Raw genomic sequence first — 17,713 nt, 5'->3', positions numbered from 1 at the left:
AGAACGAATACAAAATACATTATTACAATATTCATCCATATAAAACAGGAGCCCTTCCACGGGCCTTCCTTCCCGCGAAGCACGTTACCCAAGCTGTTGTGTTTGGGAGGGATGTGCTGGGCTGGCAGGCAACTCCAGGAGCGGTGCCCCTACCACTTGTGGTCGTGGCCCAATGTCAGCACAGCCCTGAATCTCAAAAGGGAGTCATTAAACCTGCCATCACAGTCTAAGGCCTTCCCAGTGAGCAAGTACCAGGACGGGCTTACTTGGGGGCGTCCAGCCTGGCATCTTCGTACGAGGGTTAGCGGAAGACGTTTTTCCCATGGTGGTTCACGACAGAGTCTAGAGGGGCCTCTGGACGCACAGTTCCCTGGAGTTTGAAATCAAGGCACAGAAACCCAGTGGGAGCCCAGGTGCTCTCACTTGAGAGGTCTGTGTTTTGAGGTCTCACTTGAGAGGCACACTCACTTGAGGGGTTTGGTTTTTGAAGTAAGCTCCATGCCCGACGTGGGGCTTGAACTCACAAGCCCGAGATCAAGAGTCGCATGCTCTACTGAGACAGCCAGGCGCCCCTAACTTAAGGTTGTTTTAATTGCCTTCCAAAGTGTTTAAGTATTTTTCTTTTCAAATTTTTATTTAAATTCCAGTTAGTTAATATACAAGTGCACCGTTTCAGGAGAATTCAGTGATTGATCACTTACATTAACACCCCGTGCTCATCCCAAGTGCCCTCCTTAATGCCCATCACCCATTTAGCCCCTGCCCCCCACCTCCCTCCAGCAACCCTGTTTGTTCTCCATCCTTAAGCCTCTCATGGTTTGTTTCCATTTTCCCCCTCCCATATGTTCATCTGTTTTGTCTCTTAAATTCCACACGAGTGACATCATATGGTATTTGTCTCTGACTTATTTCGCTCTGCATAATACACTCACTCTAGCTCCATCCACGTCCTTGCAATGTTTTAAGTCATTTGTAAGCGATTAAAGAGTTAATGACTCCTTAGAATATACTCATCATGTTGAAGAATCCCCTAGTAAACGAAAGACCATGATCTCTCCTGAGGTGAAAGGCCTGGAGTTCACTTCTATAGATGGAATTTAAAGCCTCAGAAATTAGCAAACACACACACATATTTTTAAACTACCGTTTAATCAGTTTTAAAGACACAGAAATTAGAAAAAAAACATTTATACGCAAGTTAAAAACATCTGTAAAACCCAGCAATAAGCCAGCAGCGCCAGGGACACGGACTGGAAAGGAGGGGTTATGAAATCATCACGTCACAGTGTAACCGACACAGCGGGAGTTCAAACTGAGAACCATACAACAAGAAATAGTTTACGGATCTGTTGAAAAATAACCCTTCTTTAAAAAAATATTTTGGAGTAACAAAAACAAAAAAGCACAGAACGCCACATTCTAGTCTCACCCGGGGAAGGCAGACGACAAAAACCGGCTGTTACAGCTGGGGCCCCCTCCCCATGTTCGGGCGACGATGTCCGACCACTCCTAGGCACAGGTCAAGATACGACTCTTCAAGGGAGGCAGGAATGAGCTCATACGGTCTCCCTCTGCACGTAGAAGGGTTTCTCTCGTTCCACCTGAATTATCTTTAGTGTCATTCCTACTGGTTCATGCGGTGCCTTTCTGGTTCCGAGAGGCGGTCGTGCATAGGTGACAGACGAAGCTTGGCTTGGAACATGTCTGTGTGGGGTGTTTGATTCCTTTCCCCTTGTGACACAAAGTCAGGAGCAAAGGTACTTTGTTGACCAATCTGCACATACAGAACCAAAAATACTTAAAACTGGGAGGGAGGCAGATGTTGAAGTCTGTCAAACTCTTCACGGGTGTCCTTTAGCGGTGAAGGACAAAAAAGCGATATTACCAAGTTAATTTCTCAGAGAAGTTACCCCAAAATAGAGACTGGCCAGGGCACAGTCATTTACGACTCCAGGAAAAGGTAGCTAGTTACTCTTTCCACTTGAAACACGTTATTAAGAAAATGGCTAGTCATTCTGTTGGGTGTTGCTCTGTATCTTTTGGTTTTTCATTTTATTTCCATTTCTTTCTGCGGCAGCAAAATCTGACGAAACGTGAGCGGAGAGATGGCCGTGCATCACCGACTTCAGCTTTAGACAGTGATTCCGCATGGATCTTTCTTTATGTTGTTATTTCTAGGACATAGAGTCTTGGGGTCATTTTGGTTTGGTTTTGCTTTATAAAAGGTTTTCTAAAAGAAGACAGGTATCATTAATTCTAAAGGCGAGACAAATCAGTCGGCATAAAAATGTGTCTTCAGGCGCCATTTCAGAAAGTCTTCCCAATCAATAAACTATAGAGCTTGTCAGTTGTTTACTGGGATTTCCATGTTAAAAATCTATTAAAATAAATATTATTTTAAAACATATAAAAACATTAATAAGCAGCCCACTGATTAAAATGTAACTGGCTGCATCCTCTATACAATGAGAGCCTCAAAAAGCAGCCTAGTCATTGATTATAAGAGCATTCCTATAAAACACCAACATGGAAAATTTCATTGTAAATTCTCTTCGGTGACGAGAGTCACTATACATAGATTTGACTACACGGTGCTGCAGAAACACACTGTGGAGACCCTCTACTCTCTGATCTTTCCAATCCCAATTTCAGGTACAGTTTAGCCAATCTTTTCCTTCAGCATTAGGAGCGTGCACTGATACGAACCCACTCTTACGAGGACGGCTGCAGAAGGAACTTTCTGCATCTAAGGTACTCGTATAAATGATCAGCCATTCCTTAAATGTACACTTGGTTCAGAGGAAGAGTTTAATAAGGTACTTGAGGGCAGTTAAGATTACATTTCACAGTGTTACATAGAATTCCGCACCTATGTGAAATCCGATGTACTCAATTTCAGCCAGGACAGACCACCAGTGGGTGAACGAAACTCCATCAAATACCGGTTTAGATGTAAAACTCCGGACAAGTCCTCCATTGACGCAACAGCAGGCACCATTCTGAAACAACTATTCTCTCAAGTAATTTTTTTTTTCTTTCAGTTTTAGCGGAGAACCCTTAACATCAAGTAACTAATGATTTTGAAGTTTATAATAAGGAAGCAAAAAAGTGTAAGTGCCCAAGTGGTTTGTGAATATACAAGCTAAAATTTACAGGGTATGAATTTTAAATAGGAAAGACTTTTTTCGTCCTAAACACAATCTAGTCCTTGAATAAAAGTATAAACTTTGTCGTCATTTTCACGGCCGAGTTTTAACATGTCTTCTGTAGTTTAAAGTGGTAAACCCTGTCCAGTAAACTTGGTGGGTTGCACTGACATATTCTAGGACAGATCACCTTCAATTTCACACGGCACAAATGAACGAACAAGCAGAGAAAGCAAAAGGAAGATCTGTTTCCTTCACTAGAGACTATTTCATGATCAAGGATTCATGTGAAGGGCTATATTCAGTGGAAAGGTTATGCTGCCACGCCTTCTGATTTAAGGGACTGAAAGATTTTCCTCGGTTGCCAAGAAAACCTTTAGAAAAGTCTGGGCTTGGAGCTGCTCAAGTAGTAAAAGTAAATGACCATGACAGTAGTTCTGATTGTGAATCTGCCTTTGTCCGTGACTGCTACACGTCTTGCTAATGGCTTCCATTCACTACAAATCGACAGGTCATAAACTTTTAGAACCGATCCTTCAATTTCTTATTAAGAAACTCTGATCCAGAGGACAGGCAACTTGCCCGGATCCTAAGGTTCCTTAATAACAGAGCCAGATGAACATCCAGATCTCCCAGGACAATCAGTGTTTCCATGTGCCTTACCTCACTCTTTAAAGAAGAACCACTCTTTGTACCGCAAAGTTTCCCGAAAACCGTTATCTGTGGAAATCCTGCATATGCCTGTCACACACGGCAGGGGTCAATAACAAAAATACTTCTTAACCAAAAGTGTGGTGGTGGCGTAAGTGGTGGCTGGACATCGTTGAAGCCAAAGAAACCTCCTCGACTATATGCTGGATGTTTTAGAAGCTGCCTACATTTCTCCAATTACCCTGAGTTCCAATAAAAATGCTCATTTTTAAAACTGAGATTAAGCTACTTGCAAAATGGTGATCACTGAGATACATCAAATTCACTGTTACTGTTTCAAGAACATGAAATTGAGGGAAGAATAATGTTTTTGTTCCCTTTTTTTTTTTTTTTTTTTTTTCCCTGAGTAGCATAATGATGATGTTCACCGACCATCTCTGGAGTAGTTTCATGACAACTGAAGAGTGGAGAAATGATATAAATATGGACTGAATCTTACTGTGTTGATTAAAAAAGAAGCAAGCACATAGTACAATGAATCCCTTTATACTTAACAGTAGTAGAGACAGACCAGTTTCCACTTCAAGTAGAAGTATTAATCCTTACAACACTCCAAGTAGATATAGTCATTTCACACAGCACAAAGTGTTTCTTCTTGAGAACAAAAGTCGAGAATTAGATTTCTTTAGTTTTTCTAGATTACATACCTACGAGAATTTCTACAAAAGTAGAGAAAAGCTGTCCTAAAACCATTTCATACAAAAACCAAAAAACTAGTTGATCCAAAGGGATGAAAATCAGTCAATCTGTGTAGATAATGCATCATCTTCAAAGTAATTGGAAAATTATTCAATCATCTCGCTTCCTGGATGGCAACACCACGAGGACATTCATTGAACAAGAAACAGGTAACAGTGATTTTAGGTTTACAGGCAGAGAAATGACATAGGTGATAAAAATAAACAGTTCTTATTTATTAATGGCTAGAGGTGGGCTGAAAAGAAGTTTTATTAAGCTTTCTTATTTTCATTTATGACATGCCTAGACTTGTCCTTTAAACCCTGAATTTGTTTACTTTTGAAAAATAGTGATCAGATTCTCTGCGGCAGTAATTAGACTAAGGAGACCTTTCGGGGGCAGATATTTTCCATGATTATTCTTTTCCATCGCCTCACGTTACACAGCTAGCTTAATCTCAATGCATGGGAAAACGGAGAAAATTTATTTAGCTATCTGTCCTTTCCTGGGAAGTAAGTAGCAGGGTATGGCTGACCTCAGCAGGTGGAAAAATTTTACCTTTAGAAAAATAACCACATTTGCTATAAACAAAGACCGGGATATCTCTAAAGCTCTAAAAAGATACGCCGATGTTTTTGCTGACTGAGACCTCACCAGTTCCAAGTATGCTTGCTGTTTCTCTTTAAATGAAACACTGCGCCGCTCAAGCCAGATAGGAGTTCTGCTTTAACTTCATGTACAAACTTACCGACGACAAAAATAAAAGACACACCACACCTAACCAATTTGCACTGCATTAAAAATGTAAGGCAGAAAGGAAACGAACTGGTCAAATAAAGGTGAAGTCAAATCAAAGACTGGTCAAATAAAGGTGAAGTCAGAAGGCCGTGTCCCCCGCTCTTCTCTCAAACCCCATGATCCCGTGATTCACTACCTGTGGCTGAAGCCCTACACTCCAGGATGGCCTCGCAGTCCCCTCCTCTGCTTTCAGCTTCCCACGCCCGTCACCAGACTGTGGCATTAAAGGAGACATCTAGTGATTCAAGGTGAGATCAATTATGGGGAAAATGGCCTGTAAGGTAAAAGCGTACTCTTCTACTTACAGAACCTAAAACTCATTAAAAAGAGTGAAGAGCAACATTTTCATGTAAGAATTTAAGAGTCTGGAAACGGATTTATTTTATTTTCTAAAAATGTGGGCCAGACCCCACGACTTTAAGCTTTCATCTCCCTAAAACTTTCCCCAATAGGAAGTAAGCTGTTAAGGGTAAGAAAGGGACTAGACAGTCACCTTACTCAGTGATTTCTCTTCCATAACCCTCACACAATCCACCACTATTGTTTTCATGATACCTCTAACAATTCTAGATAATTTATGCTTGATAAATTCCATTTCAAAGTCCACCACGTTAAAAAGTTATTCCATTTCGATGTCTTACATAATCACAAAGAACTCAGATAAGTAAAGGTGAAAAGCACGTCTGCGGAGCACGTGGTACCTACACTGTGCACCTGTGCCCCATCCCAGCAGGCTCTACGCCAGTCCTCGTGGGGCCTCCTTCATTCATGCCTTCCTTCCTTCCCTTGTCATCTTCTCTTGCTTTTTTTTTTTTTTAAGAAAATAAACTTAAAATATCCCATTACCCACCTTTAATTGTGTTGAAGAAATTCTTCCTTGACGGGCTCTGACTGACACAAAGTAATTAAATTCTCCAGGAAAATAAGCTACGTATAATTTGGCATCCGGTCCTGTTTGCGGTTTCGCTACGTACTGCAGTCATCTGAGATACTTTAAGAAAACCCTTCCAATACTGAGATGTTTATTGCATTTTTAAAGTATATCCACATCTTAAATATCCTGTTTCAAAATTCCTCCAGAATTCCTTTACAGCATATAACATCAAATATTGAAATAGTGTTCTCACAATATTACACTTGAAAATACCATTTAGGAACGATATTTCAGGAAATAGAGGGTTTAAGGCAAGACATTCATTTGGAAAAGTTAATTTCTCTCAATCATCCAGATTGACACAATTACCTGTCCACCTCTTCGGTGCCTTGGGATACGCAACATACATTCAGCAACAGGGCACACATATGACCGTGTGGACATATGCTGAGGTCCTGAGTGCCCATTGAGATAATGGAAATATTTTTATATAAGGCGTGGCCCACAGGGACATGGCCTGGGAGGGGTTATTCACTCCGTTTCCAATCTGCTCTACAGGAAATTCCCTACCTAGATCTGTCAGATGTCCCCCCACTTAATCTCTTTTCAAACAAACACAAATCCCTTGAAAAGGTGCTAAGAGTGGTTTCTGTTAACATAGAAAAAATAGCCGTCAGCATATTTTCCCCTTCACTGTTTTAATGATGAATGTCTAGAGGCTATTTCTTGATTCTGATTGCAAACATTGTTTGTTGTGGAAAAACTATTCTGTCCCAAAGAATTTTCTCTTTCATCAAACTTTTTGGATCGTGCCAGCTGAACATTTTCCTGTGTATTCTTTCCTCTTTGACTTTTTTTCACCGGCAACAACAATAATACTAAGATACCAGCAATGTGCAGGCCGTAAAACCAGGAGCTGGAAGAAAAAAAACAGAATTTACTTCATTAGATTTTGATCACGGATGCTTAGCAACTGCACACTCGTCAGAATGTCCTAGGCCCCACTCAGGATGTGTGCATTCACCACATCTCTTGCGTTCCTGTTCCACCCCTGCCCCATGACAGGCAGCTCTAAGGCATATGCTAGTGGGTTTTTAGAAAGCAGCATATAAGCCCAGACCACTTCGGAGCATGACACTAGGTATCACATTACACTCCTCTGTAAGGGTCATAAGTGCATGGCTACACAGAGCAAAAACAAAAAGGTACTTATTAGCAGCTGCAGCGACCTAAGAATAATCTCGCAAATCCACAGAATCGAACACTGAGTGAATAGAGAGAAGGCAGAGATGATAAAGGCCTTAAATGCTCTGGCCTCCTCTGCTGTTTACGGCCCCTGATTAAGTTACAAATATTCCAGTGATGTGAGTAATAGATAATACCGCCTCTTGATGGTCACTGTCATATAATAAAGGAAAGTCACATTATTAAGAATATTATTAGAGGCATTATTCCTGAAATTAAGTATAAATCAAGTGCGACCGAGGCCACTTTTTTTAGCTGTAAGTTCAAGCGATCATGAACAAAGTACCTGGGATAGAAAATCTAACCAACAGCTCGATCGCATTCAAAAACAAGTAATCATTCTGTGAAAAGGGGACATTTTAGTGGAGTTCCTTAATGTCTGTCCGTATGTGTCGCCATATTCCATTCAACAATTTTTGACCACGCCTTCTGTGTTGCCGTTTCTAAACACTGGGGTAATGAGGACTTTATGAAAGATGAAGTGTCTGATGTCAAAGACCTTGCTAACACAGCGAGAGCGGAATTTGGTGGGTGAGGGAGGCAATAAAGAGATAAAACATGGAATTTAAGACAAGAGTTTCCATAACACAGAGAAGACAAAGTACCCGTGAAACATAAAAGAGTAAGAAGGGAACAAATTCATGAAATACAAGTAATTTATTTCCTTTTGACTAAAGCGATGAAAAGGATTAACAATCCCTTGTTGAGAACAAACTACATTTTAAAACTGCTCTGTCCTAGTTTTGATTGTTCATCTTATTTCAAGTTCGCCTATCCTCTCCTTTTTGGAGTTAACAGTCTGACAACCCGAACTCTTGGTGCACAGACTCAACCAATACGTACTCGTGATTATCTGGAAGATATTATTTTGCTTCCACTCCCAGAATATCCCGAGAGACACAAAAGCCTTTGCTTCAGCTTATAAACTCCTAGCCCTTGACCCCAGGGCAGGGGTGAGCAAACTCCAGCCCACGGGCCACATCTAGCCGGATGCTGCTTCTTTTATTTGGTTAAGTGAGGTACAACTGACCTAATACGTTACAGTAGCCTCAGGTGTACAACATAATGATTCGATACGTGTACACATCGTGAAAGGGTTCCCACGGTGAGTCCAGTTAACATCCAGGTGTAAAAAGAACAGCTACATTTTCTAGTTAAACCTCTGCGAGACCTGAGGCAGCGGCTGCCCAGCTGGCACATCTCTTAAGTCATATTCATCTCAGGGTTAAGTGGTGTGAATCATTCCATAAAAATCTTGGGACTGCTTGGTTTAAGATGAAAAAGCTAACTACAGAAAGTAAGGCTAGGGCATGATTTCTTTACACTACCCAAGAGCAAAGAGCTTGCTCTTAAAAATAAAGTTATTCCCGGGCGCCTGGGTGGCCCAGTCGGTTAAGCCCAGTCTGACTTTGGCTCAGGTCATGATCTCGCGGTTTGTGAGTTCCAGCCTCGCGTCGGGCTCTGTGCTGACAGCTCGGAGCCTGGAGCCTGCTTCGGATTCTGCGTCTCCTCCTCTCTGTGCCCCTCCCCTGCTCATGCTCATGCTCTGTCTCTCAATAATAAATAAGCATTAAAATAATAAGAAGAATAATAAGAATAATAATAATAAAGTTATTCCCACTGGTATATTTTTAAGAGGGACACTTACCTGTAAAACATGAATGACGGTTTTACAGATAGAAGTACAAATGGCACAACTGTGTAACTTATTGCTACTTGAGTCACTATCCACGTTATAACATCATACAATAATTTAAGCTGGGGAGGTTTGATGAAATAATGTCTAAAGTTATTTCTCATCTGAAATAAAGAAACAAAAATATGTGCTTTATCTTCAATGTTGCTACAGAATCACACTGACTACATCCACTGCTTCAAGAACGTGCAGTGGCTGACATTCCCACGCGTTGCTGGTGCAAGTCTAAGGTGGCGCTGCCATTACGGGAAAAGTTGGTTTGGCAAAAACGAATACATGTATCTGTGAAAAATATGGAGAGAGCAAAATGCGGGAGTGTGGGTAAAAGGCATGTAGGAGTTCTTTGCCACTCTTCTGGAGATTTGAAGTTGTATTAAAATTAAAAGTTTCCCGGGGCGCCTGGGTGGCTCCGTCGGTTAAGCGGCCCACTTCGGCTCAGGTCATGATCTCGCGGTCCGTGAGTTCGAGCCCCGCGTCGGGCTCTGGGCTGACGGCTCAGAGCCTGGAGCCTGCTTCAGATTCTGTGTCTCCCTCGCTCTCTGCCCTTCCCCCACTCACGTTCTCTGTCTCTCAAAAAATGAAATGAATAAACGTTAAAAAAAATTTTTTTTTAAATCTCCCCCAAAGTTAAAAATAACACTGCCTAGAGCTCTTTATATCATATTTGGTATAATATATAAATAAAGTTCTGTCTGTTTTCAATGTTTTCTACTATGACTTAATGAGACATCCTTCCTCTTGAAGCCCTGGGTTTGTGAAATACAAGTGAAGATCATACACTGAGCTCAGGCCAAACACACTTAGAATAAATGGCAACGACACACATTCTCAAAATAGGTGTTTCCTAATAACCACTATTCAAACATTTTTTTTTAGCTTCCAAAAAAGTCAAAACATTTCAGTTTTGAAATGTGCGAACTTAACCAAACATTATTTCCTCTTTTCTACGATCATCTTCCTTGCTTTTCTTGTCTAGTATGTTCAGAGGTGAAACACGGCCCCTTGAGGACACCACCGAGTTTCTCAGAAGTGACCTGGTGTGTGGCTAATGGCTCTCCCTACAGCGAGACCATCGTTCGTAGTGGCCAGAACGAGTCCCGACACCTACATGTTGCCTGGTTCCCCGTGCAGCACCTACCCACCCTCCCCGCCCCCGTCTACCAGGGGCAGATCCACTCTCCTGAAGCACGGCTTTCCACTGGTCATCTCCCTCCTTGAAGACCTTCCCGGACTCCCCGGGCTGCAGGTGGAATGAGGGTTGGTCCCTCTCCTCGTCTGTCAAGTCCTTCTATTATGCCCTCCTCCCTCCGCCCCCTGCACTCCTTTCCCCTTCCAGAATTATCCACTATTTAGGGATTCACAAAGTCTCTGCTTCAACCAGATTTACTTTTCGTTTCCAAACACACTGGGCACTTCCAAACTTGGTTTTGAGAATGTCATCTCCTGGCCTACAATGTCACGTTCTACCCCCACCAAACTTGGCTCACTTTTAAAACGACCTTCATCTTTCAAAGCCCTAATCCAACCACGCTTCCCTAATGAGGCCACCTCTGGTCAACCCAACCAAAAGGGATTTCTTTCACCTCTAAACAACTACGTTACTTACTATCTATAAAGCCCACAGGATCTATCATATATGCCTCGTGCTGTACATATGCACATATGTACCCCCACCTGAAAATTGACTAAATCTCTGCTAGTTTGTTAAATGAGGCCTCCTCACCTGTACTTGCTGGAAGAAGCCTGTTCGAGCGCTGTTTTGGCCACGTCACTTTCAAGGACTCACACTGAACTGTCCTTCCTTGCCCACCCATGTCACCAACCTGATTTCTCAACTGTTTCCCAAAGTATGACTCCAGGTTCCAACCAAGCCAACACTCTGAAGAACTGTGCCCTGTCTCTAACGTTGGCACCCGCCACCCGGGGATGGCCCACCGGCTCTGTCCATGGTCTTCATGCTCCCCTCCTCACCTACAGGAGGATTCATCGGGGACAGCTCTCGGGAAACGTTTGTGAAATGAACCCATCTTTATTTAACGCAGGTTTTAGCTCTCGTTCAGAAAACCGCGCAAAGACAACCAACGCTGTGCAGGTCCCTCCCGCAGGAGCGCTGGACAAACACGCCAGACGCCCCCCTCGCTTCTAACCAGAGCACGGCTCCATCTGCGGCCACACGAACGAGGCCTTCGGGGAGAGGGTGAGCTCGGCCTCCTCCTCCCACTCACGTGGACTCCCCTCGAGGACGACGTGGGGTTCTAGATACTCACGGCTCGTGCTGCCAGTGTCATCACCACTCCCGTGAGAAACGTCAGGTAATACCCTGGGTAAACCCCGTGCCAGATGGCGGACAGAACGAACGTCTGGATGGTTGGACTCAAGGAGGCTCGTTCGTAACACACCCTGGAAACCATGAACACCACACTGAGTGGTTAGAGTTCACACAGCCCACAGCGATCATTCTTTTCTCAGCCGACAGGGCCCAGGGCAACCAGGAAAACCACCGCAACTTAGCGTCGGCCACAACTTGACCTGTGACCTCAGGGAGGTGAAGGCTATTAGCTATTCCTATTGATCTAGGAAAACAAATTTGATTTTCATCTTTTTATGGTACCTGTGATAGCTAAAATGATCATTAGTAGTGTCTAGAAATCTATACTATTTACCAAAAAACTTCAACGTGCTTAGTCTAAAATTTCCCTGTAACATGGTAGAGAACTCAAATGAAAATAAGATTTTCTAAAGGTGTCTTATTTATTTACTTATTTATTTATTTAGTAAGTAAGTAAGTAAGTAATCTTTACTCCCAATGCGGGGCTTGAACTCACGACCGTGAGATCAAGAGTCACATGCTCCATTGACTGAGCAAGCCAGGTGCCCCCAAAAGTTATCAAATTTAAAATACAACAAAGGGGTGCCTGGGTGGCTCAGTCAGTTAAGCCTCCAACTTCGGCTCAGGTCATGATCTCATGGTTTGTGGTTCAAGCCCCGCATCAGGCTCTGTGCTGACAGCGCTGAGCCAGGGGCCTGTTTCAGATTCTGGGCTCCCTCTCTGCCCCTCCCCCACTTATGCTCTGTTTCTCTCTCTCAAAAATAAAGAAATAAACATTTTAAAAAATAATAAAATAAAATACAGCAACAACAACCACACAACAGATTAGTTCAGAAAATATGTAGCCACTGGGGAGACTGCAATGTAGCACAAAGCGACAATGTCATATGGTGGGTATCTCAAGGCAGAAAGATATGCAACTTGCCATGAAATAAAGGACACTCCCAAAAAAGGCTGCTTTACACAGTGCTTAGAGCCATAACGTTTCATAAAATAAACTCGAGATACAGCAACGTATCTCACTGGGAACAAGGAGACAGAGTCCCTGGGAGTTTCTGTGCAACACCCTAACTTCATCTTTTACAAATGTTGCCCCACTCGGGCTGCCTGTGGCTCCCCCTCAGCCGTGTGACAAATTCCTCGTCACGGATCCTGGCACCAGCACTTCCTCTCCCCCTGTGCCTCGCTGCTCCTGCTCTCTCTCTCCGCTCTTCCTCGCTACAGGGAACGTGCAGGTGACCCTGTGTTTTTAACAAGATCGTGAATTCTTTGACTGCAGATGTTGGGTCTTTCTGTCCTACTCATCGTTGTGTCCTGTGCCAAACATACAGAAAGATCTGTCAAATTGAAATATGCTTGCAACTGGAACTGCTGTGGACAATCTAGGGCATCTGGACAGTGGTTGTACAGTTACTCTGTTTTATTTAACCAAATCTCCAACCAATGACAGTAGGAGGACGCTGGCGATCTCGGAAAGATGCCTGGGAAGGCGGACTGAGAAGCCCGTGATCGAAACATTCACCACTCAGGCCAACACAGTTCTCAGATTCGATAGACTCTTGCGTTGGAAGACGTTAACAGTATTTCCTGGTTAACACCAAGGTCAGTGTCACTCAACACACTGTTATTTAATCAAGAATCTGAACTCAGTGAAACTCGGCCTCAGGTATTAGACACCATAGCACAGCTAAAGACTGTTCTTGAAGGAACATACCTTTTGAGCCAAAGAGCTGTCTGAATATTCCAATTATCAAGAAACATCTTGAAACTTGTTGACATCTGAAAAACAAAAGAACCTTTTTCTTTGGCCAACAAAATAATGAAGGTTTAGATACAAGCAATAACATGGTGTTGTGCTAAAAATCAAGTACTTGATGCTGACAGTGGTGTACTGATTTATTTCCTTCATATTTGCTTTTCTAATACAGTAATGTGCTTGTATAAATAAAACTTGCTTCTCAGAGGGGACAACTACGAGATGATCCCCATTTTCTCCTGCGTGTTAACATTTACAGGCGTTGTCATGGAATTATCCCAAAGACATTCCTGATATGTAAATGACCTTTCCATGACCCTTCCATGACGCTTTCACTGGGGACTGGACGTCCCATCGAGCCACAGCCTCTCCATTCCGTCACCCCCACACCTCTTCAGCCACCACTTGTGGCTGCTCGGAACCTTGGCCTCACCCGAACTACTGCCATCTATCCACGTTCCCAGCCTCTCCACTCGAGCCTCTCCCAATAAAAGCTTCCCCCTTGACCTCAGAAGGACCCTCTGGTCTCCCAACTCTACTTCTTCCCTAAGCAAGTGTCTCCTCCTATGTCTTCACTTCCTTCTCACCATTCAGACTGGTGCAGTATTTATTACGCTCTTCAAAATTCTTGATGTGTTTGTTTCTTCTTCCTTTTAATTCATCTGCTTATCAAACTCCGAGTCCCAGATCAACCATACTTTCCGTCCTCTCTACTTATAACCTGAATCCAAGTGCAGAATATCATATAACACTTGAGACTTGTCTTAAATCCATACTTTTTTTTTATTTGAGAGAGTACACATGCACGTGCACACAAGCCCACATGCGAGCATGGGAGGGGCAGAAAGAGACAGAGAAAATCCCAAGCAGGATCCACACTCAGCCTAGAGCCCAACGCAGGGCTTGATCCCATGAACCATAAGATCAGGACCTGAGCCAAAACCAAGAGTCAAGACACTTCACTGACTGAGCCACCCAGGCACCCCTCCATCTCTCCGTTTTAAAACAAAATTAAACAAAACTCTCGCCTTCACCTGTTCCCCTCAGCTATGACCTTATCTCTACCCTCCTTCCTTGTACAGCTAAAAAATGCCTAAGAGTTGTATCATCTGGCTTTTATAGCTTATCCCTCCCATGAAACCGTTACCAAAATCATCACTCAACCCCCAGGTGTTACAGCTGCTGGCATTTGAGTCCTGCTCTTACTGCCCGTATCTCAGTCGCATCCAACCCTGATCACCCTCCCCTCCTTCAGGAAACTGGCTCCTTCTTCTTTATTTTTTCTCTAAAAAAAATTCTTTTAATGTTTATTTATTTCTGAGAGAAAGAGAGAGAGAGAGAGAGAGAGCACACACAAGGGAGGGGCAGAGAGAGAGGGAGAGAGAGGATCTGAGGTGGACTTTGCGCTGACAGCAGAGAGCCCGATGTGGGGCTCGAACTCAAGAACCGCGAGATCACGACCTGAGCCTAAGTCGGATGCTTAACTGACTGAGCCATCCAGGCGGCCCCTTCTTTACTTTTTCTTAGACCATGCATTCTCACCAAGGGCGATATTGCCCCCAAGAGGATGAAAACTGGTTCTTGGCAAAAAAGGCTTACTCGTTTTATGTATAAAAGCATATGTGTATATACATGATATATAAACGGACATACAGTGTATGCAGTATTAAAGTTCACGGGCTGGGGGGGGGGTTGATGAGGTGACACATGTCTCAAAACCTCCTCAGGGTGGCGATAATGAACAGAAAGTTAGAAACACTGCCATACATACATTCATCACTCAATTTCCACACTTTACGCTTTTCCTTCCCCTTCCCCATTTTCATTACTGACATCGTAGGAAAATTTCAAGGCAAGCATCAGACATCTTATGTCACCTGTACATAGTTCAGAATTTACTGGACTTTCAAAAAACCAAGATCGGACCTAACAAAACTAAGTATTAACTCCTTAATATCATTTAATGCTCATTTTGTGGCCAAATATCCCGACTGTTTAAAAACATGGTTTTCCAGTTGGTCTTTTCAGAGGGTGCAGACAAGGTGCAATGATGTGTTTGGCTCTGCTCTCTGAATCTGTAGCGGCCCCTCCCTGCCCCCCACTCTTCTGTGGCATTTACTTGTGGGGAAAATTGGGTCCTTTGTCCTGTAGATTTCCCGCTTCTGGATCCAGCATTTAACTTACTTCTCTATACTGCACACTCCCTCTACATTCAGAAAGATTTAGAGACCTAACCACGCTTAACTGTATTGGCAAAGTACTTGAAAGACGGTGCTGTGTTTCCTATGGCATCACCTCCACAGGCGCTTAATGACTGACTGTCCCACTTTTCGTGATGAACGTTCAGTGACGGTAAGGCTCAGCGGCGGGTCCAGCCTGACCCGTTCATTATCAAGTTGTCGGTCAACTTTTCACCTTAGGTTTTGGTAATTGCTACTGCTGGAATAATTCTCTCAGGCTTGCAAAGCAATGTCTCCTTTTGCTTTTCCTCTCCTTTCTCTGGCTCCTTCTCCTGACCTGCCTTCCTCTGCCCAGCCAAGGGCACAGGGGCTCCTTGGGGGTTCACATCCCTTCTCGGTCTCTCGCTGCTCTCTCATGGCTACTCTCGTGGTTTCCCCCCAAAACCTGAAATGCTACACGCTTCTAGTTCCCCAATTAGGATCTCCAGCTCAGATGCTGCAGCTAGTGTCTGGTCATTGGTTCGTCTGCCGGACAACTTAGTTAAGTCTGAAATCTGAACACACAGTCTCTTCCCCTTCAAACCTGTACCTGTTCTTTGTTCCTTCTCCCAGGGAAAGGCATCGCCATAAAACTGGTTTAAGCCAGATATCTGGTCCCAATTTATAACTCATTCTCTCTTGCTGATGCCAGCATATCACCGGGTTCTGCTGAATCTCTGGAACAGTGCTCCAAGGTGCTTATGTCTTTCCGGCCCCACTGTCCCTACTCTAGCTTAGGTCACCATCACCTTGGATTAACACAACACCCTCCTAACAGACCACTCTGTTCCACGAGGGCAACTCATTCTACCTAACATAGCCAGACCCTTCTAAACCACAGCTGTGACCACCTCACTTGCATAAAACCCATCCACCACACTCCATCGCTCTTAGGAGAGCTCAAAACTCTTAATACGGCCTCTGAAAATATCTCGGCTTGGCTTCTGTGTCTCCAGTCTCCACTGGAGTCACAGTCACCACTCCCTCTGTTATGACCCAACATGAGCCACAAATCCTTTCTCAGGTTGATCACCCTCTACTTGGAGTGCCTGGCAACCTCCTCCTTATCATTTAGGACTCAGCTTAAGACTATTTCCTTCAGGACCCTCCCTGAGCTACCTCATCTGAGTTGGACCTTATCTTGTAGCCCACACACACCCTATATCCCTCTGACCCCAATCTTCCCTTCTGTAGCACCCACTAGATTAAAGCCCCACGATCGAAGGGCCCAGGTCACACCAATCTTACCCGCTAGATCCCCAGCGCCTGGGGCACATGATTGACAACCCACAAATATTGGTTGAATGGAAAAATAAGTTATTATTGTTAAAAAGCCTTCAACATCACTCTTGGGACATCGCGTCATGACCTGTAAAAGCAAAGTGGGGTACGTAAAGGATCATAGGGTAACTGACTTGTTAATGATTTACTAACCTCTATTTGCTGAATTCTCAAGTTGGAAATTAAGTCCCAACGAGCCGTTCCATTTTCATCATATCCTCTGAAACCAAAGCCCGCAGCATTATTAATAGCATCCGCTGCAATAAACAAAGTGAAAAAGAAGGTATGAAAAACCTATGTAACAATCTGCCACGTTCTCTCAGAAGGTACGTGTTTATCATATACTAGGATCTTTTATTCTTAAACAGTAAAAGTAGATTTATCCTCATTTTTATCTGATATTATAATAAAATGGGCCTTGAGCCAGTTTTTAGGCCATCCTAACAGTTTGTAGGATATATCCTTGTATTTAGGATACGAGCTGCAAGGTTTGTGTCTTCTAATAGATGACTAATGTTTCTAATTGGTCTTTAACTGTATCTCCTCAAGAGGGCACTCTGCTGGCTGGCCATTGGGTAAGATACACTTCAGCACATGAACAGTGAGGTCTACCACATGTCACTTACCTAATGTCCACGCAAAATAGTATTTGGGTCGGGCAGCCAGAAGAGAGACGTAGAGATAGATGACTTTTGTTGGCCATGAAGCGGTAGCTTGAAAATTCTCATCGATGTTATACTCCACAGGTAAGGTGTTAGAGATGGTCAAGTGAAATAGTAAGGAAAGTCCACAGACTAAGAGCTTCTGAATAACTGCAACCTGACAGAACGAGACAAGACTTCATAAACTTAATCCATTTCCCTTTTCATTCGTTCTACCCACTACTGCTGGATTCATCTTCCCAAACGCAGCATTAATTCTAGAACTTCCCCGGTGAAAAATCATCAGCTACGCTGTGCTCGGCATTTGAAGCCTTCATG

At 43.4% G+C, this 17,713-nt stretch overlaps 1 protein-coding gene across 9 annotated transcripts in view; it reads right to left on the bottom strand.

Moving 5' to 3' along the window:
* Positions 1-1,151: 1,151 nt before the first annotated feature.
* MBOAT2 (membrane bound O-acyltransferase domain containing 2) overlaps positions 1,152-17,713 on the bottom strand; it is a 125,415-nt gene continuing 108,853 nt past the window's right edge. For all 9 annotated transcript variants that reach the window (XM_042982540.1, XM_042982541.1, XM_042982542.1 and 6 more), the window contains 6 exons: positions 17,360-17,552; positions 16,887-16,990; positions 13,192-13,256; positions 11,416-11,548; positions 9,101-9,252; positions 1,152-7,123 (listed from right to left, as the gene is read on the bottom strand). In XM_042982540.1, the coding sequence (XP_042838474.1) occupies positions 6,898-7,123; positions 9,101-9,252; positions 11,416-11,548; positions 13,192-13,256; positions 16,887-16,990; positions 17,360-17,552 (873 nt within the window). In that variant the 3' untranslated portion in view covers positions 1,152-6,897. The remainder of the gene's footprint in view (positions 7,124-9,100; positions 9,253-11,415; positions 11,549-13,191; positions 13,257-16,886; positions 16,991-17,359; positions 17,553-17,713) is intronic.

Source organism: Panthera tigris, chromosome A3 (assembly GCF_018350195.1).
Source record: "Panthera tigris isolate Pti1 chromosome A3, P.tigris_Pti1_mat1.1, whole genome shotgun sequence".
Taxonomy (NCBI): Eukaryota; Metazoa; Chordata; class Mammalia; order Carnivora; family Felidae; genus Panthera; species Panthera tigris.
This window is presented reverse-complemented; position numbering and strand designations above follow the sequence as displayed.